We start from the raw sequence: 26,025 nt of genomic DNA, 5'->3' as shown, positions 1-26,025 counted from the left end.
TAGTTCTATATTAGACTTTTAACTCTACTGAAATACAAATAATGCTTTGTTTGCTCAGAATTTCTTTTGTGTAATGCTTGAGTGTTACTCAAATCTTATTTCTAATATTTTCTAACTATACATTTTCAAATATTGAACTGCTCTCCACTGGTCTTTTCATCATAATGTATTTTGCTCCTTGAACACTCTTTTAGTTTCAGCTCAAGCAGATCTTTTACTAGGACTGTGCTGAAGGCAGTCAATCCATGCTTGTGGTTTTGTTACATCTTTAGCACTACATTTCTCATATTTCTTGAAATCTTCATTTCAGGGACTTTGTACCTCCCAAAGTTCAGGATATAATGAATGAAGGGCATGTTCTAGCTTGTATTCAATTCCCAGCTTTCCAAGAGTGTGCAGCATCTCACTTTGATAACTATTAACTTTTTAAAAGTGCTTCATATGCAATAGATGAACTTTGAAATTTTTCTTTTCTCATCTTAAATGAAAACTACATGGTTTTTTGGAATCTTATCCAGTAGTTCCCCATGCTATTTTTAGACAAATTTTTTTGCAGCATAAAATAGGAGAGCCAAGCTTGTAAGAGCAGAACTGAAGTACAATCAGCATGGATAGGCATGTGCTTTTCCTTTTTGTTTTCCTTCTATAAAAATTGACCACAGCTCAGTAATGCTTTCAGATGCAGTAACTGTATCGAAAACTTGGCAAACGAACCAAATGGATTCTGAAGTTTTCAGTCTCTGACTATATACTTATTAACATAAAACAGAAGTACAAGGTAATTAGTTAAGTACAAGGTAAATAGTAGGTTGTGATTAAATAGCTTAACTTCATCTTTGCATAAGGTATAACAAAATAGGCATCACAGACATTAAGTAGGACATGATACCACAGTTACAGAGAGCATTACTAAAATACTACTTTTTTAATCAGGTCCTTGGCTTTCACTTTGCAGCAGCAAGAAGAAAAGGATTGTTGAGTTTTCCCAGTGACTGAACATTGAAACTTCCAATTTTTCTGAGTACCTTGCCTCTTGGTTTGGCTTTCTGAGAATTTACCTCTTCTTCTCCACTGCAGTAAAAAAAAAACCTCCTGGACACAATGATCTGAGTCCAGCACGCTCTTCTGAAGGGTTTTTGGGAGCTCTGGTGTATTACACCAATACCTGTTGTGGGATAATCAGCTGATTCTGTTGTCAAAAGCACTGATCTGGGTTCTCACTCTTCCTGCGTTGCTTAGATGAGGATTGATATGGCAGAAGGAAAAGCCCAGCAGGCTGCTTGGCCTCCAGCAGCACTTCAGCAGAGTGGCTGATCATGCTGTAGATCATTTTTACTTCATTTTTACTGACACAAGCAATGCCAGAACCCAGCCTGTTGACTCTATTATTAACCTAGTGAAAAATAATATTTCCAGGGCAGTTGTTTTACTTTGCTTGTGTGCTGTCCATCTGGATGAGATCCCTGATTTCTGTGACTTCGATGCAAGTAATGATTGTTCTGCTCTTCTGGTGATCTCGGATTCTTTGGGGTGTTTCAGTCCTCAACCAGCTGTCAAAAATTGTTTAGACAGATTAGCCTTTTCCCCAGTATCTCTGCTTCATTGCTCTCTGGTTTCAGTTAGGTTAACAAGGGTAGAAATTGGGTAGTAGAACAGGAAAGGCTAATGGCAATGTAACGAATTTCCTTACGGATAGCAGCTTCTTTCTTCATTCTGCCCACCACAATAATCTGGTGCAATGAATTAGTAGAAAATCATTTAGCAATACCTAACTGACTCTTTGAAGTGGATTGTAAGGGTTTATTGATTTTTGTGTTGAGCTGATATTTTAATACTAGTATTTTGTTTCAGGAATGCTCTTTCAAGTTTGGAAGATTTTTTGTCATTATTGTTCCTTCTTATTACTTAAAAGATATGAAGTTTTTGGGGGGTTGGATTTTTAACATTTTTTGTTCTGTTCCATCAAATCTTCTGGTTTAAAAAAGTGGCATTTTTTTATTATTATTATTCTTTCCCATTTTCTTCTCTTTTTTCGCCTGCCCTTACTTGGATTTAATATTATGGCTACACCTGGTTTTGGCTGCTTAGTGCTTTAAATACAACATTTTTTTAATAAACACAGAAACAGAGCTTTCAGCAAATAAAGCTAATTTCAAGTCTTGGACTTATTTTTCTAATAAATTATGAGATACTTTGATTTTTTTTTGCTTTTCTTCTTCAGTGTGAAATATTTTGTAACATTTTATGTGTGAAAAAATAGAAACATCATTAACTTCCTGTAAACAGTTATTTTTTTAAACATCCAGGAGGAATGTTTTGTTCTCAGTTATAATTTTGAAGACCTATAGGTATGATTGTTAAAACAATACGGGTTTAGAGATATTTCTGGTAATTATAACCTTCATGTAATTGCAACCTGCCAGTAATTGCAGCTTTCAGTTTTTAGGATGTATGTTTTTATTCTGTTGAATTTCTGTATTAATGCAATTCAAGAAGTTCCAGAGTTGATATTCAACTTCTGTTTTATTCAATTACATTTTATCAGATATCTTCTTCAGTCTACAGTAGAAGTGCAAGCTTTAGGTTTGGCTGTGTATTTGTGAAAAACCAGAGAAACCAGAGAAAAATTTTCACCTGTTGCTTAGAGCTTGAACTATCTCCTGTAACTGATGTTTGGTAGCATTTAGAATTAAAACTTGGGATGTACTCTTGGATGTGTCTGACTTCCACTCTTGCAGGTGGAAGGGATGGTAGGGATGTCTTTTCATGATTCCTTAAAGTTGTAAAATTGTACTTGTGTTGTTGAAAGTATAAATTTAGAATTAAAAAAATAGAAATAAAAAATTGTCACAACTTTCAGTGTTATTATATAAATTAGAATTTTAATGAGCTGTAAAGGTGACCAAAAGCTGATACAAATATGAAGTCTTTATTTTGGTTACTTGAATAAAATCAATGCCCTTGGATAGGGCTGTGACATAATACAGAGACTCCAGGAAATGAAATACAATGAGCATAGTGAAAAAATGTTTGGTTTTGTGGCATTGTATTTGGATCTCAGCTCTCCCAAGGCTGAACAGCAATGATCAGTTCTCTAGTGAATTTGCATTCTGTTGTTACAAGCTGAGATAAATTAGGACAGTGCTCCCCAGCACAAAAAGCTGAGCAGGGCAGTGCTTTAGTCTTGGTTTTAACAATAAAATCTTTCCAACTGGGACAGTTTCACACTATCACAGAGAAGAATATAGGGCTGCAAAATCTGCATGGTCAGATTTCATAAAGATCTTCCAGGAACATAGATGATTTTTAATTTTTTTTCCCCCTGAAATGTCTGAATATGAATACTGCAAGCTTATCAGAGTGTATTATGAAAAGTGTCTTACTGGAAATGCGCACAATTAGAGAAAAAATCTTTTACCATTAATTTATTCCCATTTATCTTTTAATACTTTTCATTCTGGAAAAATGTTGGGTAGAGAAAAGTTGCCCTCTTGGGATATTTATCACTGGGAAGAAATCTTTACTGGGTAAAATGATTTGCTGTCCAACCCTCTTTAAAATATGCAGAAATACATGATGTGCATAGTGAAGCAGAATTTGTTATAATTATCTGATTAATGTAAGCAATTTTGACATTCTGTCTGTAGAAGTGAATTTAAACATGGACAGGAATGCTCCTGTGCACAGGACTAGAATTATTTATGTTAGCAGATTATTGAGGTACCCTGAACTGGCACAGGTGGGAGCAAACCTGGAGCATCCCTTGGTATTGAAGCCTGCAGAATTGGGTCCCTTCTTATTCTCCAAGGCATAGCTGTAGTATCAAAACTGGGGGCTTTTGTTTCACAGCATGAAATTTGGATGTCCTCTATAGTAGGTGCATTTGTCATATGGAGAAAAACTTCCTACACGCCCACAATGAATTATTTAATAATTAAATATGGGATTGACTATTACTGCTCTGTTCTCATCCTAGCATTTTTTGAAGAGCTGTCACACAGCATCCCCTTGCAAGCACAAAGGATTGCTGATTCATGGAGATTTCCATGAAATCCCATCACTGTTATACACTCCCTCTGGGAAAGGGGATAAAGCACACAAAGCAGATGGAAAACCATGGTAATCTAAGTACATGTGTTAAAGGATATTATTTTTCTAGTTTTATCCCAATTTCCCTATGATAAGTTGCATATAGACATAGGATTTTATTTTTTTTACATAGCCTGGATGAGAACTGTTCCCACTTTATAAATATATATAACTTACTATTTTTTCACAGAGAAACCTAGAATACAATTAAATAAAAATAGTAAGAGTATTATTTATATCCATTATCTAATAGAGAAATATTAACCCCCTTCCAGTAATTCTCTTCAGCCAAAATTAAACTTTCAACTAAAAAAATTGATATAAATTCATCATATTCTTCAGAAGGGAAGCTGTTCATGTGAAATTTTTAATTCTGATATATGGAAAGAAAGAACATATGCAAATATTTTACAGGAGCTGTGATTTGGATTGAGATAAAATTAATTGTATTTCTAGAATTTTCTTCAAACCTTATGGTGACCTTATAGTGATAGTTTTTTTCAAAATATATAGTGACCTTCAATTCATTTGTTCCTTCTGGGTTTTAAATTAGTTATTATTGTGGTGAGATTGTATTTTTTTTTCTGAATTGGGAAACCTGAAACATTTATTGTCTAGGGTTCAAGTTTCTAATGTGCTGATGTGGTGAGTACTTTTCAGTTCTAAAGCTCTTCAGTTCACTTTGCTTCCTAAAGACTGAATTTTAGACTTTCAGCCATGCTGAAAGAACCTCTTCTCCCTTCTGTTGGAGCTATTAAGCAGGTAAAGTGTTGAGTAGGTATTTTTACAGGCACATTTAGATAAACTGTGATTTTTTTTTTAATTAAGGAACAGATGCCTGGTTTTCTGAAATTTGGATGCCTGTGGCATCTTTTTAATACATTTTAAGTGCTGTTATCTCGTTTCCCCAGGTGCTGCAGGTATAAAAGTATTAAGTGTTTTGCCTAAACATCATGGGAGTCGCAGTTTGCGCTTTAAAATCCTCTCATTCAGTGACAGCACTTCCTCTCCTGTTTCTCTTCTGCACTTCTGCATTTTAGGTCATTGTCAAGTCTGGCCCAGGCACCTTCCTCAGCCTGGCTGTGTATGACGAGTACATCTTCTGGTCAGATGGAGTGAGGAGAGCCATCCTGCGTTCCAGCAAATACACGGGAGGGGACACCAAAGTTCTGCGCTCCGACATCCCGCACCAGCCCATGGGAATCATCGCTGTTGCCAATGACACCAACAGCTGTAAGCCACAAAGCAGTTTTCCTAATGCCAATACCATTCGTTTCAGGGATTTTACTTACCTTTAGCTGAGTTAAAAGCGTTTCATGGTGTTTCATAAATTCTTTCTTTAAGAAAAGATGGGGTATAACCTTCTCCCAGGTGTCTTGGTCTGAAAAGAGGTGTCTGCTAAGGAAGGCAGGGGCCTCTCTTGAAATGGAAAATGCAAACCCTGCAAATTATTATAATTTTGAAATTATGGGGCTCTCAGACAAATATATGGGAATAGGAATAACAGTTCTTTACTAGGAAAATTAAAATACAAATGCAATAGTACAAACAAACAAAAAAAATATCCACTGACAGAGTCAGAATAGGACCTGACACCCTAAGGGTTAGGGTGGTGGCAGCAGTGCCATTAAATGGTGGCTGCAGCCCTCCTGCCATGACAGGTGTCATTCTGGTGGAGCAGTGATCTTTTAGAAGGGTGGAGTTTTCTCTGAAGGTGCAGTGGTGGTTTAGATGGGCCTGGTCTTCCTCTGGGAATGGAGTGGAGAAGAAAGCTGCTCCTCTGGGAATCCAGTGGGAAAAGGCTGTTTCTGGTGTTCCAAATGTCAGATTGTATCCAGGTAGGAATGCTTGACTCCTCCCCCTGGGCAGAGCCTCTCCCCATGGGATGATGGAATTTTATCAGCCATGCAGGGACGCTCACTGGCCCATTAACAGAAGATAATTAATAATTAATGGCCCATTAACAGAAGGTATTTCCCAGAGGGAGGATTGGTTTGTGGAAGAGATAAAGAAAACTGCCCAATGAACAGAAGATAACTGCCCCACCTCTAACAGATGGCAAATAGAGTACACACATATCTTACAACCCAGGACGCTAAGTAAATAAGTGTTATTCGGAATGTTCTGCTATGGGTGTTGAGCTCAGTGGATAGCAGTTAAATACTTTCCTGTCAAATTTCTGCAGTTTTGAATGTTGCAGGTTTTTTAAATTATTATTTTCCAGGTGTTTGTTTATCTTTAGCATGCCAGCATCTGAGGGATGCTGACATTTTCATCTGACTGATAAAACCCGAATCAATTGCCCATGAATCTGAGATATGGTGACTTTTTCTCCCTCAAAGACATTGGCCACTGAAGCAAATTTAATAAAATAAAGTTCATCTCTTGTCTTTTGTCTTCCAGGTGAGTTATCTCCCTGTGCACAAATGAATGGAGGCTGCCATGATTTGTGCCTTCTGACGCCTGATGGACGAGTGAACTGCTCGTGCAGAGGGGACAGAGTCCTGATAGATGATAACAGATGTGTGAGTAAGTAATGGTGGCTGACACGATGCTTTTCCGTGCTGTGAGGCACTTGGCTTTCATAGGACAGTTGGCCCAAGCCATTCATTTTATTTCTTGTCTATACTGAAAAAATTGATCTATTTTCTATTGGTGCTATTCAGCACCAACCAGGCTTTTAACTCTTTTGTCTTGTGAGTCTTTTGGGGTATTAAAACTCTCCTTAAACTCCTATTATGGTAATGAGTTGCTGTTTCCTATTAATAGAATTTTTATGTATTTATCACAATTACTGCTAAGATAGAAATATCTGTATGTATCCATCCCTAGGGTTATGTGGGATAAGGTACTGAAGTTGAACCTTAATTAAGCACTTTCTCACCTATCTATGTTGTCAAACCAGTGATTGGCAGCGGAAGTGAGAGAAGTTCAGCAGATGAATTCACATGCCTAACAATTTATTTTATAATTATATGGCATTTATATTTTCCAAATGCATCGCAACTCTTAAAATTGCTCTTAGGTAAAACCGTGTTTAAATTGTCATCTAGGACATGAAATAAGATTTAATCTTCTAAGTTATTCTGTAGAGTGTTTGCAGGAAATGTTGATCTCAGCTATCAGGAAAAAAAAAAAAGAAGACATTAAATGATGGGGTAGAGTAGCACAGAAAGGATGGGAACAAGACAGACTTCCGTTTAGCTTTGAGATCAAAAGTTCCTTTCTTCTTAACAGAATTGCAAGTGATACTCAATAAAATTGAAAGTTAGCAATTCCAGCTGAGAAAAGGAATTAACTGTCCTTTCACGGTGTAATTAGGCTGTGTAACTTACTGCCAGTCAAGAGTCTTGAGACAAAGCTTCAGTGAAATTCTGAGAGATGATGATATGGGTAATGACTGCTCTGACTGCTTACTTGTCATCAAAGAAACCATTTGAAAGGCGTTTCAATTCTTTGTTTCTGCAAGATGGAGTTTGAAGCAATCTCTACAAGGGTGTCCAGTTAGAGTCAAACTGAGGGCAGGTTATGCTATATATACTTTTATTATTTTCATTTTTTTCTAAAGATTGCCGTCTAAGATGCTGAACTAGATGAACTACAAATGTAATTGATAATTATTCTCCATAAGTTCTTACAATGCTAGAAAATGGAGGGAAAAGAGATAAAAATACTTCAAATGTAAAGGACTTTTGAAGTCCTTTAAATAAATCATATTCAAGACCAGATCTCACCTTGTTCAGAATCTGTTTCCAGCACTTTTTCTTCATGTTTCAATCAAATCAAGAAATGCTTTCAATTTATATTGGCTTGGCTATTGTGTATAACAGACATTGGTTCTTCCTGAATTTTTGCTGAAGTGATTATAATGAAACAAGAAAGAAGCATAACAATTGGATATAATTTCTCCATTGTTCTTCTGCTTGAGTTGTCCTAAATGCTCCTCATTTCTCTTCACTTTGATATTTTGGTTAGAGCCGTACTCTCAAAGCAGATGTATGACTTATCCTGAGGTTCGTGACCAAACTTATGTGTCCAATTTGTGAAATGTTTTTGTTTCTTAAGTAAAAGAGTAAAAATTTTAAATGTGCTCCCGGTTCTCTTCTAAAATAGTAGATAAAACATCCACTAAATGAGAAGGGGAGAGTGTTTGTGAATAAAAGAAAAAAGTAAAATGAAAGCAGCAGGTTTTCTGCCTTGGGGTTTAGGCTGTATCATTCAAGCTGGGGGTTGGGAAGGCATGGATGATTTGAAGCAAGCTGAGCACAGTAGTTCCAAAGTTCTTATCTTATCAGAATGAGTGCTTGTGAATTGTTTCACTGCATGTTCCTTCATGGATATTTCTCAATGTATTTTCTTTTACAGGTTCTCTTTGTAGAAGCTTTTAAGTTCTGATGCCATGATGTGTTTTACTGTTTTGTACTCAGGTTTTCAAAATTCATGTAGGTCAAAATTGAAATGCAGCCAGCATGTTTTCTCATTTTCACTAGTTGTAAAAGCTTTTAAAAATTATGTGTTAATGGGGTTTATTTTTAGGTAAAAATTCTACTTGCAACATCTATTCAGAGTTTGAATGTGGGAACGGTGAATGCATTGATTATCAACTGACTTGTGATGGCATTGCTCACTGTAAGGACAAGTCTGATGAGAAACTTTTCTATTGTGGTGAGTATTTCCAGATCTTTCACCTTCCTGTTGTCATTTTGGTGTTATGCAAAAATAAGGAAAAACATGGCTAACTGCTTTTTTTAAAGATGGAAGATACCTTATTGTACAGTAATATAAAATCTATAAATGCTAGTTATTAAACTTCTAAATAGATTTATAAATACAAGATTTGTTGCCCAGAGAAGCTGTGGCTGCCCCATCCCTGGAAGTGTCCAAGGCCGGGTTGGACAGGGCTTGGAGCAGCCTGGGATAGTAGAAGGTGTCCTTGCCCATGGCAGAGGGTGGAAGGAGGTGACCTTTAATGTCCCTTCAAACCCATTCCATGATTCTGTGATTCTGAGAACCAAAAATTTGTCTTTCCATGGATTTACCACATAATTTTATGAAGGACATTCTATTAATTTGCAGTGTGACAGTGAACACTTTGCCTCATTTAAGTCAACTGTACCAAATATTGTGCTCCACATTGGGGAAAAAAAACCTGGATGAACTGGGGTCCTTTCATGCACTGGTCATATACATGGTGTTGCTTTCTGAATCTGGTAAAGAACAAAGTGCTGGACTCATTTTTTGAATGCCTAATGCAGTGAACATTGTTATTGTGACTTCTGCAATAATTAGGGCTTTAGTAAATCGGTCCTGAATTTTCAAACACATCATTATATGTAAAATTCATACATTCTTCAATAGTGTTCTTGAGCAGAATGCTGTTTGGATTTGGTGCTCAGAAATACAGAAACCTCTCTGCTAATATTTGTTGTTATTTTATTATCCATTTATTCCTGTTTTGGTTTAGGCCAAAGTTGGTATGCTTCATTCTGTGTGATGCCACATGCAAACATTGTCCCCAAACAAGTGTGTCAAAACAAATGCATTTAAAGTACATGGGCATTTTGTACCAAGATAATGAAAGCTGGGAATTAGGCCACTCTTTTTCCTTTTTGGTTTTTTTTTTGGTCATTCTTTCTCATCATGTTTTCATTTATTGCTCTTTATCCCTATATCCGTCCAAGTTATGCTGCATGATGGATGAACAATTTCTGAAGTTTTTTTTTTTCCTGTAGCTTGGAATGCATCACCAATTAAAATATTGTTCCGGAGTGTTTGTTTGGATTGAGGGTAAGGCTGTTTTCATGAGGTGTCAATCCAATCATGAGCTGCTATTTAACTTTCCAGAGAACAGAGGCTGTCGGAAGGGCTTCAAGCCGTGCTCCAATCGCCGCTGCGTTCCCAGTGACAGAGTCTGTGATGGTGCCAATGACTGTGGTGACAACTCTGATGAATTTGACTGCAAAGGTAAATGGCATCTTATTTCCAAGGTGATTTCTGAATATTGCTTTGTAAATACTCATTATGCAAATAGGAGTAGCTGGAAAATAACGTGTGTGATTTAATCATATGGTGGGATTGATGCAAAGGCTGATTTTGGTTTGCACCTACAGTCTTCTAGAAGGAGAGTGGTTTTGGCTATAAAATATAAAATATACATGTGCATTATGCATATAATATTTTATGTTTTAAATGTATAAAATATAAAATACAGGTACTGTATCTTCTGTGACGTAATGAGAGAGTAACTTTACTGCAGACAGATTGAAAGATGGTGATTTCTCCTCTGCATGTGCCTCTTCTCTGAAGCAGGAAATGCTCCATTTCTCTGCTTCTCAGATGCATAGCAGTGTCCATGTCCTTTGCAAAGCTTACTAGAATTGTTCTCTTCTTCATATTAGAATTGTTTTTTGATTTGTATCTTTTAACATGAATATTTATATCTGTGCAACAGCCAATGCATATAGACCAGCAAGCAGACCACATAAATCCTTAGTTACAATTCAGAAAGGTTGGCAGGGATATTATTCCACATGATTTATAACTAAAAGCTGAATAGCAACAAGCATTTTTTGAAGGCACCAAATTATTTTTAATCATTTATCTAAATGTAAGTAAAAGATACAGGCAAGAACCCCAAACTGGTGTTACAAGAAATAAATCTAAGATTCATGGGTGATCCTGAAAATGCTTCTTCCTCCCTCAAATGCTGGTGTGTTGGTTTCAGTTTGAAACCAGGTGGGAACACCAATTTCATGTGGTGGTTTTGGTTCACCAATCTGAGATTTCATCAATTTTGAGATTTCCTGGCCAACACAGCAATGAGTGTGGTGGGTTCAGTGCTGGCCAGTCACCAATGCACTCACTTCCTGCTGTGAGGTAGGATTAGGAGAAAGGCAAAGCAGGCTCAAAACTTTAAAGGGGTATTAAAGAAATATTAAAAATAATTAGAAGAGTAATAAGAATCATAACAAAACCTTCAGAACACTTCTCCTTCCCTCAAAACCTTTTCTTTCCCACTGGCAATGTAAAGAAACAAAACCTAAAATTTCAGTAAGTTTGCCACTTCTAAAAAAGTTTACTTAGAGAGAGAAGTCTCTCTTGTTAATGTTATGGAGATTTCTCCACAAAAAAAAAAAAAACACAGTTCTCTTGTGGCTCACAATTTTTTCACTAATAGCAGCCTCTTGGGGAAATCTGCCATCTTGCAAAACCAGGACAATTGATTATCTCCAAATGAACTGAATTACCTAGAGACACTTTTAGGCTAAAAAAATAAATTAAAAAATTAGCAACTTATAAGGTGTAATAAACTCCAAATCATACATCTGCTGGAAGGTACAGTGAGTTCTGAATGCTTCATTCTGAAAGGCAGAAGGTTTAAGCATCATCAAGTGTCTGATGAGCATCTGCAGAGCGTGTTTAGCACACAAACTCACATCCTTTAATAACCGCGTGTTGCAGACGCGGCGTGCGCCCCGGCAGAGTTCCGCTGTGCAGATGGGCTTTGTGTGGGGAAATCAGCGCGGTGCAACCAGATCATCGACTGTGCAGATGCCTCGGATGAAAAGAACTGCAGTGAGTTTGTGTTCCTGCTCCCTCCCAGCAGCTGCTCCCTGATTGTTCCTTGTGTTGGAGCAGTTCATTCCTGGGTGTTGCTGCTTGGGATTCCAATGCCTGCGTGGGCTCCTCCAGCCCAACGTGAAAATTAAACGTTGAGGCTCTCAGGCTGTCTTAGGTGTATGGTAATTTTCTGTCTCTTTTCAGATAATACAAACTGTGCTTACTTCTACAAACTTGGGATAAAATCTTCAGGATTCATCAGCTGTAATTCCACTTCGCTCTGTATACTGCCAGAATGGATTTGTGATGGGTCTAATGACTGCGGAGATTATACAGATGAATTAAAATGCCCAGGTAACTGTAATAAAATTTTAAAAAAACAAACCCAAAACATTAATTTACCTTTTAAACATAGAAAAAAAGTCCGATTTGGGGAGGGAAAGTGGTTCTCATTGTGTTGCAAAATGTTTATTTGGTCAATACTGGTTTGTTTAACATAGACATTATTACAATGCTGAATGCAGTTTATTCACCTTTATTTTGTGTTTCCTGGGATTATTACAAAAGAATACTGACTTTTTTTCTGAAGCAAACTGTAATGTCTAGCTTTCTATTTCCTCCAGGTTAGGCCTGTCATTTATCATTTTTATTTAAGTAAAACACGAGTCATTAAAATGTCAAGCTCATCAAGCATCAGCATAATCACTCAGGAACTTTTATTAGCTACTGCTTTAGTGGGTGGTATTTCTTTTCTTGCTGATTTGTTTTACTTTCTCTTTTATTTGGTGGAGGTCCTTGGAATAGGCTGCCAGGGTAGAATCCAGGGTTGTTGTTTTTGTGATAGCAGCCAGGAAAAAGTGATCATGACAACTTGAGCCCCAGACACAGGACTGGAGTTCTATTTAATGTTAACCAATGAATTCTTTATAATATTCAATTCTTACCTAATGAAGGAGGGAAAGTATGTGTTGGCTCCATTTTTGTCCAGAACTCCACATCTGCATTTGAGAATATTGCATTCAAAATGGAAACATTTTTTTTCTATTGGTTTTTATAATTGATTCATTCTAGAGTGAAATTAACCTCCTGTTGACCAGTAACTCTCTTTCCTCTAAGAACTAGTGTTAAATAAAAGTAAATAGTTACTAAATAATAATAAGTTTTATTCATTTGTAAAATCAGAACTTCTAATTTTATGTTGTTCAATGCCATCAAATTTTTGCATAGTGGTGGACATAATCTGATTCTTTCCATTTAATATTCCCTTTATCTGTGTGATAATGCTGTTGTGTCACCAGAAGGTTCTGTTAGAATTCTCATATACATTGTGCCAAATTTATTGACAAAAATATTACCAGGATCCAGAGGAACCTGGGACTTCAGCAGTACTGTCAGCCAACCTGTCATTAAGAACTCCCATCAGTCCTATAAAATAAATTCATATTAACTTAGAGTTTTCATTCTAATATCTATGTTTTCTAGATTAACTCTTAATTATGAAGAATTTATTATATATAACACTTCATTAAGGCCAAAATAACTTAACTTGCTGTATTTTTAGACAAAGAAATGGGTTTTTTTCCATACCAAGGAAAATGTTGAGAGCAGTGTGCTACAGCTTTGGTAAACTAATGTTGCATAAGTACACTAATGTGCATTTTATTCCATTGTCCATTTATTTGTATTACTTCTGTCTGAATTCCAAATGTGTGCCAAAATGTTCCATCATTTTAACGTGTGACTAATTGCCTGGATCGTTCCTCCCTTTACTTGGAAGCAATACCATTCCCACTCAGCCTACATGTGATTTCCTTTGCCATTTCATTCAAAACTGACCAACTCTGGCACATTAAGTTTTTGAGTGTTGTTTCTGTTATGAATATTGCAATTCCCATTAGCAGTTTGGTTCAGTGGCATTGTTCTTACAGAAAATTACAGCAAAATACACATGGAGGGTAGCTTTGCTTAGGCAATCCTTAATATCTACCAAGTCATCTCATATGTTCCACTTCTTTCTTTAGTCTTTTTTATTTTCTTTTTTATTCATACAGCTGTAGAATCCATAAATGTTTACTTTACCTTTCCTTTTATAAGAGAGGAGGCTGAAAACAAATACATTACACTGAAGGAATAATGAAAATCATGGCAGAGAGTTTCAGTGGTCTCCAGTGCTTGGAATTCCATCCTGGGCTTTCCCAGGACCTTAAGATTTTGGAAATAAGCTGTTATTAGACTAATATTTGTGCTTGCATCATAAACTCTACATGTGGCATGTTTTCTTTCCTCACACCTGGTTTCTTAATCATTCATAAAAGTCAAATTTTAAATTACTTTCTGACTCAACAAAATTAGAAAGGCAGAGCAGAACTTTTTAATTTCTGACCAAGTCTAAACCTCTGGCTCCAGCATCACTGGTTTATCTCCTGTTAGTCAGTGCATGCATTGAGATTTGTGGCTTCTCCCAGTGACAAAAATACTGCCACAATTAGATTATCTTGTAAATGACAGCAGAAAGTTCAGAAGGGCAATTTCTTCAGCTGGTGTAAAACAACAAGCAATGCTGACCTGCCTGACCTCAAAACCTGTAAACTGAACTACTTTCCTCTCTAGGCTTTTTGATTTAGTTTGAAGCTGTGCTCTGATTCTTCTCTAAAAATATAAAAAATAACTATTTCAGCTCCCTAAACTACTTAGCAATCACTTTTTTTTTGTTATGAACACAATTTTTTTCCCCATTTTTAGACATTATCATTTGTCCATCAGTATTCAGAAATTTAGCAGAAATGTATTAGGCTCCTAATCATACTAGTAGAGACCATTTTACATTACATTCTTTATTTTATCACAGTTCAAAACAAACCCACATGTGAAGAAAATTATTTTGGTTGTCCTAGTGGAAGATGTATTCTGACCACCTGGCTTTGTGATGGGCAGAAAGACTGTGAGGACGGAGTAGATGAATTGCACTGTGGTGAGCATTTTGTCTTATTTGTATTTCTCTAGTCACTAATGCACTTTGGAAACAAAGAAGTGTGCATTTATATCTCAGAGATTCTATTAAAAAAATCTTTAGTACCGTGTTTGCAGATTCAACTCTTATACTTCATGCTGCCAATACCTTAAATTCTATTTCATGCCAGAATGAAAGCCCTTTATTTTTTTCTCTCTTAAGGATATATTTATAAACAGGGTTTTCTATTAATTTAATATTTAAAAATTTCACTAATTCTTCACAACTCCTCATTAGAAGAGTTTTACAAATATAATGACTTTGAATCAGGAAGGATTCAGGAAATACCCAAAGCTCAAAGTAGGCATTGCTTTGCATCAGAGGCCATACAGATATAACTGTTTAAAGTAATAACAAAAGTGATGTAAATAAAATACAGCACAAACTGTGAACTGGATTAAGGGTCTGTTCTGTCTCAGATCTTTTCAGATTCTTAAATTTTACGTAATTGAGGCACAAAGCAGGTTGGCTTTACTTCTAGTGAGAGCTGGTCTTTTCAGTTTGTATGGACTACCTGAATGGATTATTTTTGTAATGAAATTGTACCAGAAAGTAGTGTCAACTTTTTCTATTCCCAATTTAAATAAGATCTGAAATTTGGGTTTTTTTTCAGTTTTTTTGTGGGTTTTTTCCTTTACTTCTTACCATGACTGAACATTTTATTACTTATTATTTATTTTATTACTCTCTTCATGACCCAGTTCCCACTAACATGCTTCCATATTTGGTTTGCAGTTTACATTGTATATTTTTATCTCATAACTTTGAAAGTAGGAAGTGCTGTGCACTAGGACAATCAGAGTCTTTTTTGTTGGCCACGTTTGTCAAGCATAAATTGGTGTTTACATTTCCAGGTGTCATACTCTTTGTATATACATGTACAATATTGTAAACTGAATTAGCTGATTTTCATGGACAAAAGGGAAGGGGGTTAAGTCAATGCTTCTTTCCCCATTGATTGTTCTTACCCATTTTGAGATACCTGTTACAATGCTGTCCTTCAAATTCAGGTTTTATAACCTAAAATTCTTTTTAATGTTAATATTAAAATTTATTGTCACCAAAATCAGTTGCAACAAAATAAACTTTATTCTTAAAGAAAGAAGCCTGGTAAAAATGCAAGACCTGAATTTTTCAGAAAAGAATAGCATTGATTAAGGACAGTTTTTCAGTCTGATTTTGAAATGTAGAAGCTAACCTCTTATTTTCAATGTAGAGAAAAGTGTAAATGAGATGAAGCAAGCACACCGAAATTTTTCTTGTGAGAAAAAATAATGATATATTTTAAATATGGAGTTAGCTTCTGGAATACCAGGAGGAAGGCTGGGTTGGAAACTTTGAACTGTGCCCTCTCTGTCCTACTACCCAAGTAAAGCAGTTCACTGTAGTTGTCGCAACTGTTAAATATGCAAACTAGACTTCAGTTTTTTAGAGTGTTTATCCTCATCCCACTTACAAAATATTTGAAAATTTTGGAATGTTTCACTGTTTACTTTTAAAAATGTGTTGGTGAATGCAAACTCCTGGACAAACTGATAATATGCTGAATAACAAGATTGGCATTGTGCAGAGTTGGAGCATTTAAATAGATGGAAACTGGGAGGAGAGAAAGGAGCGGTGCAAAAAATCCTAAACCGTGCTTGAAACAGCAGGGAATGCAGTGATGTTGTGAACCTAACAAATGCAGGGCCTGGTGTCACCCCCAGATTCGTCCTGCTCCTGGAATCAGTTTGCTTGCTCTGCAAACAAGTGTATCTCCAAGCAGTGGACCTGCGATGGTGAGGATGACTGCGGAGATGGTTTAGATGAGAGCGATGCCATCTGTGGTGAGTTGGATCTGTTCACTTCTGGGTTAGCTCAAATCATGCTAAATGAGGGAGATCAAGGTTAGATATTAGGAAAAAAGTTTTTATGGAATGGATAATAAAGTTCTGGGATAGTCTTCCCAGGGAGGGGAGGGGAATCACCATCCCCGGATGTGTTTAAAACAGCCTGGATGTGGCACTGGGTGCCATGGTTTATGTGAGGTGTTGAGGCTGGGTTGGAGTCAATGATCTTGAAGGTCTCTTCCAACCTAGTGATTCTGTGAATTCAGTGAAAATTTAACTGTAAAACAATCCCAGCCAGTAGGTTTATTGTGACAGTGTTCACAGGGGTCTTAGGATGAGAGAAGAGATGAGGATCTGACTCCATGTTTCAGAGGCTTGATTTATTATTTTATGATATATATTATATTAAAACTATAATAAAAGAATGGAAGAAAGGATTTCATCAGAAGGCTAGCTAAGAATAGAAAAAGAAAGAAGAATAACAAAGGTTTGTGTCTTAGACAAAGAGTCCGAGCCAGCTGGACTGTGATTGGCCATTAATTAGAAACAACCACATGAGACCAATCACAGATGCACCTATTGCATTCCACAGCAGCAGAAAATCATTGTTTACATTTTGTTCCTGAGACCTCTCATCTTCTCAGGAGAAAAAAAATCCTAAGGAAAGGATTTTTCATAAAATATCATGGCTACAGTTTATCATAATGTCCAGAACGAAACAATCGCTGAGATTTTAAAATAAACCCCTTTAATCATTACCAGTCACCACACAAACATGGGCTAGGGTATTCCAGATGGGGATTTGGGATGGTTCAGTGCTGAGGGCTCCCCTGCCATGTGTCCCCAGGCTCAGTGACGTGTGCTGCAGACACCTTCAGCTGCCTGGGCTCCCACGCCTGCGTGCCCCAGCACTGGCTCTGCGACGGGGAGCGCGACTGTCCCAACGGAAGCGATGAGCTCTCCACAGCGGGCTGTGGTAGGTTTGCATGTCAAAAAAATGGGTTTTTTTCATGCTATTTCATGTTATTTTCATGTCCATTTTGCTGGTGAAGAATGCTGACCCACGTGTGAGCACCCAGAGCAGGATCCTTCACAGCTTTACTCAGGCTGACACAGCGAGGCAGCCCAGCTGGAGATCAGGATGTGTGGCAGTTCACAGGCAGTGTTTACTGGTGAAAATCTGCACTTCAGTGACTCTGCAGTTTTATTGCTCTTCCTGAAGAAAATGCTGCTGCTCATGTCAAGGAGGTTGTCAAGGAGGTTGTCATCATAGAAGGGAGATGCAAGTCCTGTCTTCAATTTACTCTAATTGTTCAGATCCTGAACATCTCTTGCCCTATAAAATGTTACTTCCAGTCTACCTGAGACACATGTAGACTGGAACAGGGTCAGGAGTTTAGTAATAGTTTCGTTGGGGAGGATTTTTTTATTAATACATAAAAATGGTACATAAGTATATTCTATATATTTTAAGTGTTTGTGGACTTCAAAGAGCATTTGTTCGGGAGCAGACCAATATAAAGACATCTCTTTTTCCAAAAATATTCTTTTCTTCAGAGCCAGACCTTAGTTTAGCCATAGACAGCATTGACTTCTGAAGCTTTTCTTTCTCAGATTACAGAAGATTTTAGCTATCTTTACTTCTGTATCATTTTTTGTGATGAGTAGCTTTTTCTAGTATTGAATTGTGTGATGCTTTTTATCTGACTAAAAAAGTTATGGTTATTTCCATTGAATTCCCTCAAATTCACTTCTCATTTCATCTTTGTGTAAGAAAATCGGCTGTTTATCTGATTGTTCTCAATTTCTTTTTTTTTTTTTTTAATGTGCTGTATTTTCCTTAGCTCCCAATAACACTTGTGATGAGAATGCTTTCATGTGCCATAACAAAGTCTGCATTCCCAAACAGTTTGTTTGTGACCACGATGACGACTGTGGAGATGGATCAGATGAATCCCTGGAATGTGGCAAGTATAACAAAAATAGAGTAAATAAAACAATTTCACACTGCTAACTGTAAGGCATTCTTCAGGGTCTAAAGCATTATTAAAAAAGAAAGCTCTTCTTTTATTTTTATTGTTTTGCTTCTCACTTTTAAATTATGCGGTAATTTATACAGCTTGGAATTAACTTGGATCTGGGGCTACAGTGACAAATTATTTTTCCATAGAGTTTTACAGTTGATTGCTAATAATATTTAGGAAAATTTTAAAGGTATGCCCTAGAATTTCTTGTTTAATAAGTTTATCTTTATTATATGTATTTTTGTCTTTGTCTCCATATATGTTTTTTTCCTATCAAAGAATCATCACATCTGTCATGATTATCACTGGATTTAAATTATATCAATTATAACCATATGTGAATGTTTAATATTCACTGTTCACATGAATTTAGGGTCTCTTACATGTTCTGAGTGTCCGTTCAATGTATCTTGGCCATACTCAGAAACACTAATCTATGTAAATATTTTTTATGGAAAATGCAGAGCAAATATCCCCTTCAAAATGACAAACTGGTGATTATCTGTGGTATTTGCTGGGTCCTCAGGATGAAGGAGGAATTAAGAATCTGACTCCATGTTTTTAGAAGGCTAATTTATTATTTTATGGTATTATATTATATTATATTAAAGAATACTATACTAAAACTATACTAAAGAATAGAGAAAGGATGCAGACAGAAGGCTTAACAAGATACTAATGAAAACTCTCCAGAGTCCTGACACAGCTGGACTGTGATTGGCCGTAAAGTAAAACAATTCACAAGTTGGATAAACAATCTCCATCCACATTCCAAACCAGCAAAGCACATGAGAAGCGAATCAGATAATTATTGTTTTCCTTTTTCTCTGAGGCTTCTCAGCTTCCCAGAGAAAAAATCCTGGTGAAAGGATTTTTCCAGAAAATATGACAGTGACGATTATCATGCCTGGTTTTGTGCTGTTACAAACTATATTGGTTATTTACTCTTAAATTTGCTCCAGAAATGAGAACCACAACAGAAAATAGCTAGAAAATATTTGTATAGTATAGATTTCTTTATTTTGATTTCTCTCCTTGCTCATGTATGAGCACAACACTCTACATCTCTAAATGGAGCAAAAAAAAATTCTTTCTGTTGCTTCAAAAAGGCAGAATTTTATGTTGAAACTGTGAGAGCAAGTATGAGGTGGGTGGTTGCTGGTTTTGCAGGGTATCGTCGCTGCCGTCCCGGAGAGTTCACCTGTGCTGATGGGCGCTGCCTGTTGAATTCCCAGTGGCAATGTGATGGGGACTTTGACTGCCCAGACCACTCCGATGAAGCCCCTATCAACACCAAGTGCAAAAGTTCAGGTTTGTAATTTTTTGAAGAGTACATGTGATCTTTCTTTTTTGAGAGCGATGGTTTAGGGCTCTTAAGTCAGCAAATGTAAAACCTCATACCTTAAATTTCCAGTGCTTTCATGGCGATATTGCTCATGTCTTGCAAGGAGAAATTGTTCTGAGCATCCAAAACCTCAGTTCACCAAGTCCAAGCCACCAGTTCCTATGGAATAAAATAGCAGACATTTCCTTAATGCATAACTCCTGTTGATGCTAAATGAGATGATATTAATATTGTAATTTCCAAAGTTTCTAGCTTGCTCTTATAATGGTTTTTTGTGTTCCAGATATTCATCACACAGAAGTTTATATAAAAGGGGATATAAAGTTGCTCCCACTATAAATAATAAACACTGCTTTAATTTTTTTTGGAAATTATTGACCCAATGCTGTTGGTTTTATTGATATTTTCTGCTTACATTAATAAGTTTGATGATGTTTGACTGGTTTTTGAGAGGGAAATTAGTCCTGGTCTGCATATGTTGTTCTAGTCTGTGGCTTTTTGAAAGACCAATTCTTCTGTCTAGACCTTAGCATTTCATTGCACTGTAGCCAGGTTCTTTATTCCAATTTTGATGGAAAATACTCATCTGCTGTGAGGTGAGGCAGCACACCTACCTTATATTTATTAAAATGTCCCAATTGTTATTTGGAGGATCAGAATGTAGCTGAAATGTTGTATTGAAGTTTTGCCAAACAGGGAAGAACGTATTTGGTCATTAGACAAGGAATGCATTGAAATTCAGCCAGTTGTGTTCCTAAACCTCTCAGCATCCACGGAGGGGAGGGGGGAACCCATGTTTTTTAACTTTTGGGAACTAGAACTGTATTTTGTGCAGAGATTATTTAGAGGGTTCTCCATTACATGAAAACAAATGCGTAGGAGGGAGTAATAAGTTGATGTCTTCACCCATTTTTCCAGGAGAGGAATAACCTTCAAAGACACTGAAAAGTGAGAAGTTATCATAAAGCTATCCATAAGGAATAAATATTCAGTTGTTACACAATTTTTTCCTTCTGCATGCACACAGCAGCTGATCCATGAGAAAATTAATTCCAAATACTAAGAGATGACACCAAGTTGTGTGTTCTTTTTGTGTTTTCCAGAGCAGTCATGTAACAGCTCTTTTTTTATGTGCAAAAATGGCAAGTGCATTCCTCAAAGCGAGGTTTGTGATAACAAAGAAGATTGCAGTGATGGGTCTGATGAGAAAAGCTGCCACATTAATGAATGCCTCAGTAAGAAAGTCAGTGGCTGTTCCCAGGATTGCCAGGACCTTCCTGTTGGATACAAGGTGAATAATTGCAAAATGTGGTTTAACATAATGCAAGTTTTTAGCTCTCAAGTGTTTAACTACTGCATGATTATTATAAAGCCCCACTGTGTGGTATCTCTTTGTAGTGAAGTAGCTTACATACCAAAATAAGAACATTCAAATTTTCATTTCCTGTAAGCAAACAATTGCCAATTGTATTTAAAAACGGTATAGTGCATATTTTAAACCTATGGAAAGGTGCTTTAAATACAACAAATCAACAGAACACTGGAAATCAATGAATAAAAATTTTACAATACATAGGAATGACGAGCAGAAATAGTGGTATTCTCCAGTTTTTTGTTTTGTTGTTTTTCTTTTTTTTTCCCCCAAGACAGAGACTCTTACAGAAATATTTAAACAAAGTAATATCACCTCAGCAGGATAAAACTGTTCATTGTCTGCATGTGAGGATGTTGTTTGAATCTGCTCTTTGGCCTTGACAAGTAGAGAGGAACAACCTGCAGTAGCCTGTAAATAGCAGCTAAAAATGGAAGAAAGACTCTTCTCAGGGTTTTAACGCTGAAGTAACCCTAACTGCACTCCCAAAGTTTCATCTTTTCAGCTGAACACTGGCCCACTGAGAACTAAATAAAATCTGTGCAGCTTGGCTTAGATCTGCAGGTATTCAACCCCTCTGGAACTGTGAGGGTTGAGACAGAGACTCAGGAGCTGATGGGTTCAACCAAAACCTTGCTGAAATGGTGGAGAAAGCACGTCCTGGATCTCTGCAGAGAGAACTAGAGAATATATGAGGGAACATGACAGGAAGTCTCCTGTAGATAAAATTTATGCCCCTTTTTCAAAATGCCTCTGGCCAGTTGTATTTTGCACCTTTCATATTGCATGTGATAAAGTTGCCAGGATCATCACCAGACCCAAATCAATGCCAGAGAAACAGAGAATATTCTGAGTTAGAAGGGATCCACAAGAATTGTCCATGTCCCACTCCTAATCAGCCTCAAGAGTTCTGATTCACATTCCTGTGTTGGTTACACAGATTGCTAGGTGGTATCAATGATTCCAAGGAAAATAGTTAAAAATTGTCTATCTTTACCAAAAAACACATGTATAATTGAAACTTGAGCAGTCCAAAGGGTCCATCCATCATTATTTTCAAGAAAAAAATTCTTTCTATATTTTTGAGAAGGTGTGCTTTACTTTTTCTTCAGTTAAAGTAGAAAGAATAATTACTTGTTCTACAGGGTTTTGTTTGGGTTTTTATGGAGGAAATAGTGTTTAGGATCACATCAGCAATGTTTGAAAAGAAAAGTAGGCATGCCTCCTGTAAACCATACAAGCAGCAATGTAATTAAGATGTTACTTGAAAAAATGAGATGCATAAAAAGTTTATGATGCTAACATATTCAGAAGCAAGTAGACACAGGTGATAAACAGAATTAAAAATTAATGTATTTGGCTTTCTTTCCCAGTGCAAATGCTGGCCTGGATTCCTCCTGAAGGATGATGGCAAAACATGTGTAGATATTGATGAATGTTCATCTGGATTTCCCTGTAGCCAGCAATGCATCAATACCTATGGAACCTACAAATGCTTGTGTGCAGAAGGGTATGAAACACAGCCTGATAACCCAAATGGCTGCAAATCCCTTTCAGGTATTACTATTTAATGATTTTATAATCTACAGCTGTACCAAAATAATTTGTGGAAAAAAAACTTAGCCCTGAGGTCTGTGGTACCTTTATATGCAAGATAAAAACAGAGTTACTTTGAATCTGCTATTTTTTCAACAAAAAATAGGAATGTGACTGTGTCTGAATGCAAGAATAAGTAATATTTTTAGTCTGTGTTTTCCTCAGCTCATTTGTAATAAATAGATACAGTGGTTTTTGAAAGTGTGAATAATTAACTTGATTAGAAAAAGTATTAGAAAAGTTAAAATACATCGCTTAGTTCTGCTTCTGAGTCAGATGATAATAGCATGGTTATGACAAGATTTCATCACCTTTAGAATATTAGAATGCACATCAAACTTCCTCATCTGAAAAGGAGGAACAGGAAAAAAAATAGAAAATGCAACTCTGTTATAACATGCAAAGGCGCTCGGTACAGGAGCAGAGTAGGCTGGACAACACATTACATTCTAGAGTGCAAGAGCAGTAGATACAAAGCCTTTAATACATTTTTAATTATCACTGGTGATTTTTTTTTTTTTGTTTTAGTCGAGGTGTCTCTCAATAGAGCTAGAATAAAGACAGCCTTAAAAATACATTTTTAGAATTATGTATGACAGTGTCAGAGATGTTTCAGTGATGTCATGAATGACTATCTGAAAGTAAATACTTTTTATAAACTAGAAAGCCAAGGTAACACAAAGTCAAATCTGGCTTCAGTTCAAACTTAAAAAAAAATCAAGGTTTTTATGAGTAGCTGTTTCTTTCTCTCTGTACCATTCAGACTAATGAAATCTCAAAACGAAATGGTCAAAAACTGCTTGGTTTGCAACCATAATTAGTAGTCAGTGTTAAATTGAAAGGAAATGTTGAAATTAAAACATATGGAATGAAATATATTTCCCATTTAATCTCTGACATTAAATTAGGATAAAATGCAGTGTGGTTCCCATATTACAAAGGCAAAAGAATTAAATTGCATTGAAAGATATACTAATTGATTGCTTTGTTCATTTTTATACTGCATCATTGATCTTTCTTGGAGCATTTGAATGTTTTAAATATTTCTTTCATCCATAACATTGATCAGAGCATGTAACATTTATTTTTCAAGCCATCTGTATTTCAGCATTGTATTCCTGATTTTCCATAAATTAACGTAAAAGTTAGTCTAATATATTCTTTCTCCCGGGGTTTAGATGAGGAACCTTTCTTAATTCTGGCTGATCATCATGAAATAAGAAAAATTAGCACTGATGGATCCAACTACACTTTGTTGAAACAGGTATAACCATAGTACCATGCTCTAAGTTTAACTCAATACTTTTATTTTTTTCTAAAGTTTGCAACTGACAGAAACATCATCCTCTAATTGGCATTGCGTGCACCACAGAACAACTGCAGTGCCTTCAGAGTTATTACAGTACTTTAATTGACTATTTTTTTCTGGATTTGACATGATTAAAGCTCAGGCAGTTGTTTTGTCAGTCATTCTGATGTACTAAAAAATTATGTTATTTGTGATCCTCTTCCATCACAATATGTTTTGTGCAATTTGTCTATTTCAGTTTAAAAAACCAAACAAAAATCCCCACCTATTTGGCCATGTATTGTTTGGGCTACTTGCTGTCATAATCTAAATCTATTTTCAGACAGGCAATCCCAATATTTATGGTATTACAAAATGTGAACTCTTATCTTTGTGTAAATCTAATTTTTAAAGTAATTACTCTAAAACTTTAAAACAGAGAAAAGAAAAAGTGAAAACCTGCAAAAATAGAATGTCACCCTGTAAATACAGAGCTGCCATTTTTAGCAGTCTGCTGTCCTTTTATGCTTCACCTAAGTGTAGTTATTTACCACAGATTAGATTTCAAAATATGTTTTAATAAAAATATTGATTTCCTTGAATGCTAATTGATCAATTGTAGTAAGACTAGGAAATTATTTGCTTCCCATCAATATTATTAGGCTTTTTGTAATTTCTTGTGCCACTATGCTGTGCACCTAAATGTAACAAGAGAGGTGCTCAGATCTTCACAACAGTAATTTTGAAATTAACCATCTCGAATGAAACATTGCCTTTATTTAAGCTTAGACATTGTGAAAGTCTGTCTGTTCTCCTGAAATCCTTCTGATTCTCTCTCATTTGCATCTCACTGCCTCTCTCCTCTTTTGCTGGTGTGCCTGTTCATAGAAGCCTGTGAAAAGAGGGGAGCCACAGGAAATTTTCTTCGTGGCTGGTGCTGACAGATGGTCCTGAATTCAACGGACTCCCCTTCAATGCATTAGGAAGCAGCTCCAGCCACTGAACAAAATGTGTGTTTTCTCCATGTTCCATTCATTCACTGGGCTGATGAACGCCTCTGCTGTTGAACCCACTGGTCTTTGCTCCTGCAAAGGCAGCATTTGATGTGAAAGCCAAAGAGGGATCTTTACCAGCAGGACAGGGGGGTTGTGTCCCTCATGAGGACATCCTTGTGTCCTTCCTTGTAGTGCCGGGATGGATTTGGCTCTGTCCTGCACATCTGGCAAACACCAGAGTGGCTCTGGCAGAGGAGCAAACCCACCCTTCTCTCTGTGTATTTGTTCTGCGATTACCATTCTAATAGTTGTTCACATAAACTCAGAATAAAGGAGCTGAAAGTACGAGCTCCTTCAGTCTTCTCTGAGTTATGTGCCAGCTTTTTCCTCTATTTTCTTTTTCTTTCTTCTTTTTTTTTTCCCAAATACACATAAACAGTGCAAGTGTTTGAATTGTGTCTCATGTATCGTCTTTGTTTCCATTTCCTTCACTCCTAGTCATCAAAATCCTCAGGGTTTCAATAGGCAGAGTAGATAATCTTCCTCCTCATTATTTGTGATTTTTATCTCTCTGTTTTTAAGTGGGGCACCAAGGAAACACAAATCACAGCCAAGGATATATTTTGTGCTGTGTGTAACAGAAACAAACCCACAGGTTTAAGATGAGAGACTGAGGCAGCTGATGCCATTTGAAATCTTCCCTATTCCTTCTAAAAAGCAGATTACTTGTGAAATGACAAAGAATTATGCTAGGAGGGCTTAAGTGAGATATGTATATGATAAAAAGGAAATTATGTCTGGACAGAGAACTCTGTTACAGACGTGCAGAATTCTTTGCCTGCAGTTGATGTTCTGATAAAAACTGAAATTAAAATGACCCAAAATATAACACTTGAAACCAAAGATGTGCAGGCAGT

General features: G+C 36.4%; 1 protein-coding gene across 5 annotated transcripts in view; it reads left to right on the top strand.

The window, feature by feature from the left end:
* Positions 1 to 26,025, top strand: part of LRP1B (LDL receptor related protein 1B) — a 634,192-nt gene that overhangs the window by 506,987 nt on the left and 101,180 nt on the right. For all 5 annotated transcript variants that reach the window (XM_030951951.1, XM_030951950.1, XM_030951947.1 and 2 more), the window contains exons 44-57: positions 5,130 to 5,322; positions 6,493 to 6,618; positions 8,626 to 8,754; positions 9,934 to 10,053; positions 11,551 to 11,664; positions 11,854 to 12,003; positions 14,498 to 14,620; positions 16,366 to 16,485; positions 17,336 to 17,464; positions 18,333 to 18,455; positions 19,683 to 19,823; positions 20,961 to 21,148; positions 22,603 to 22,786; positions 24,004 to 24,089. In XM_030951951.1, the coding sequence (XP_030807811.1) occupies positions 5,130 to 5,322; positions 6,493 to 6,618; positions 8,626 to 8,754; positions 9,934 to 10,053; positions 11,551 to 11,664; positions 11,854 to 12,003; positions 14,498 to 14,620; positions 16,366 to 16,485; positions 17,336 to 17,464; positions 18,333 to 18,455; positions 19,683 to 19,823; positions 20,961 to 21,148; positions 22,603 to 22,786; positions 24,004 to 24,089 (1,926 nt within the window). The remainder of the gene's footprint in view (positions 1 to 5,129; positions 5,323 to 6,492; positions 6,619 to 8,625; positions 8,755 to 9,933; positions 10,054 to 11,550; positions 11,665 to 11,853; positions 12,004 to 14,497; positions 14,621 to 16,365; positions 16,486 to 17,335; positions 17,465 to 18,332; positions 18,456 to 19,682; positions 19,824 to 20,960; positions 21,149 to 22,602; positions 22,787 to 24,003; positions 24,090 to 26,025) is intronic.

This window comes from Camarhynchus parvulus, chromosome 7 (assembly GCF_901933205.1).
Source record: "Camarhynchus parvulus chromosome 7, STF_HiC, whole genome shotgun sequence".
In the NCBI taxonomy this organism is placed as follows: domain Eukaryota; kingdom Metazoa; phylum Chordata; class Aves; order Passeriformes; family Thraupidae; genus Camarhynchus; species Camarhynchus parvulus.
The sequence above is the reverse complement of the archived record's forward strand: the minus strand, read 5'-3'. Positions and strand labels throughout refer to the sequence as shown.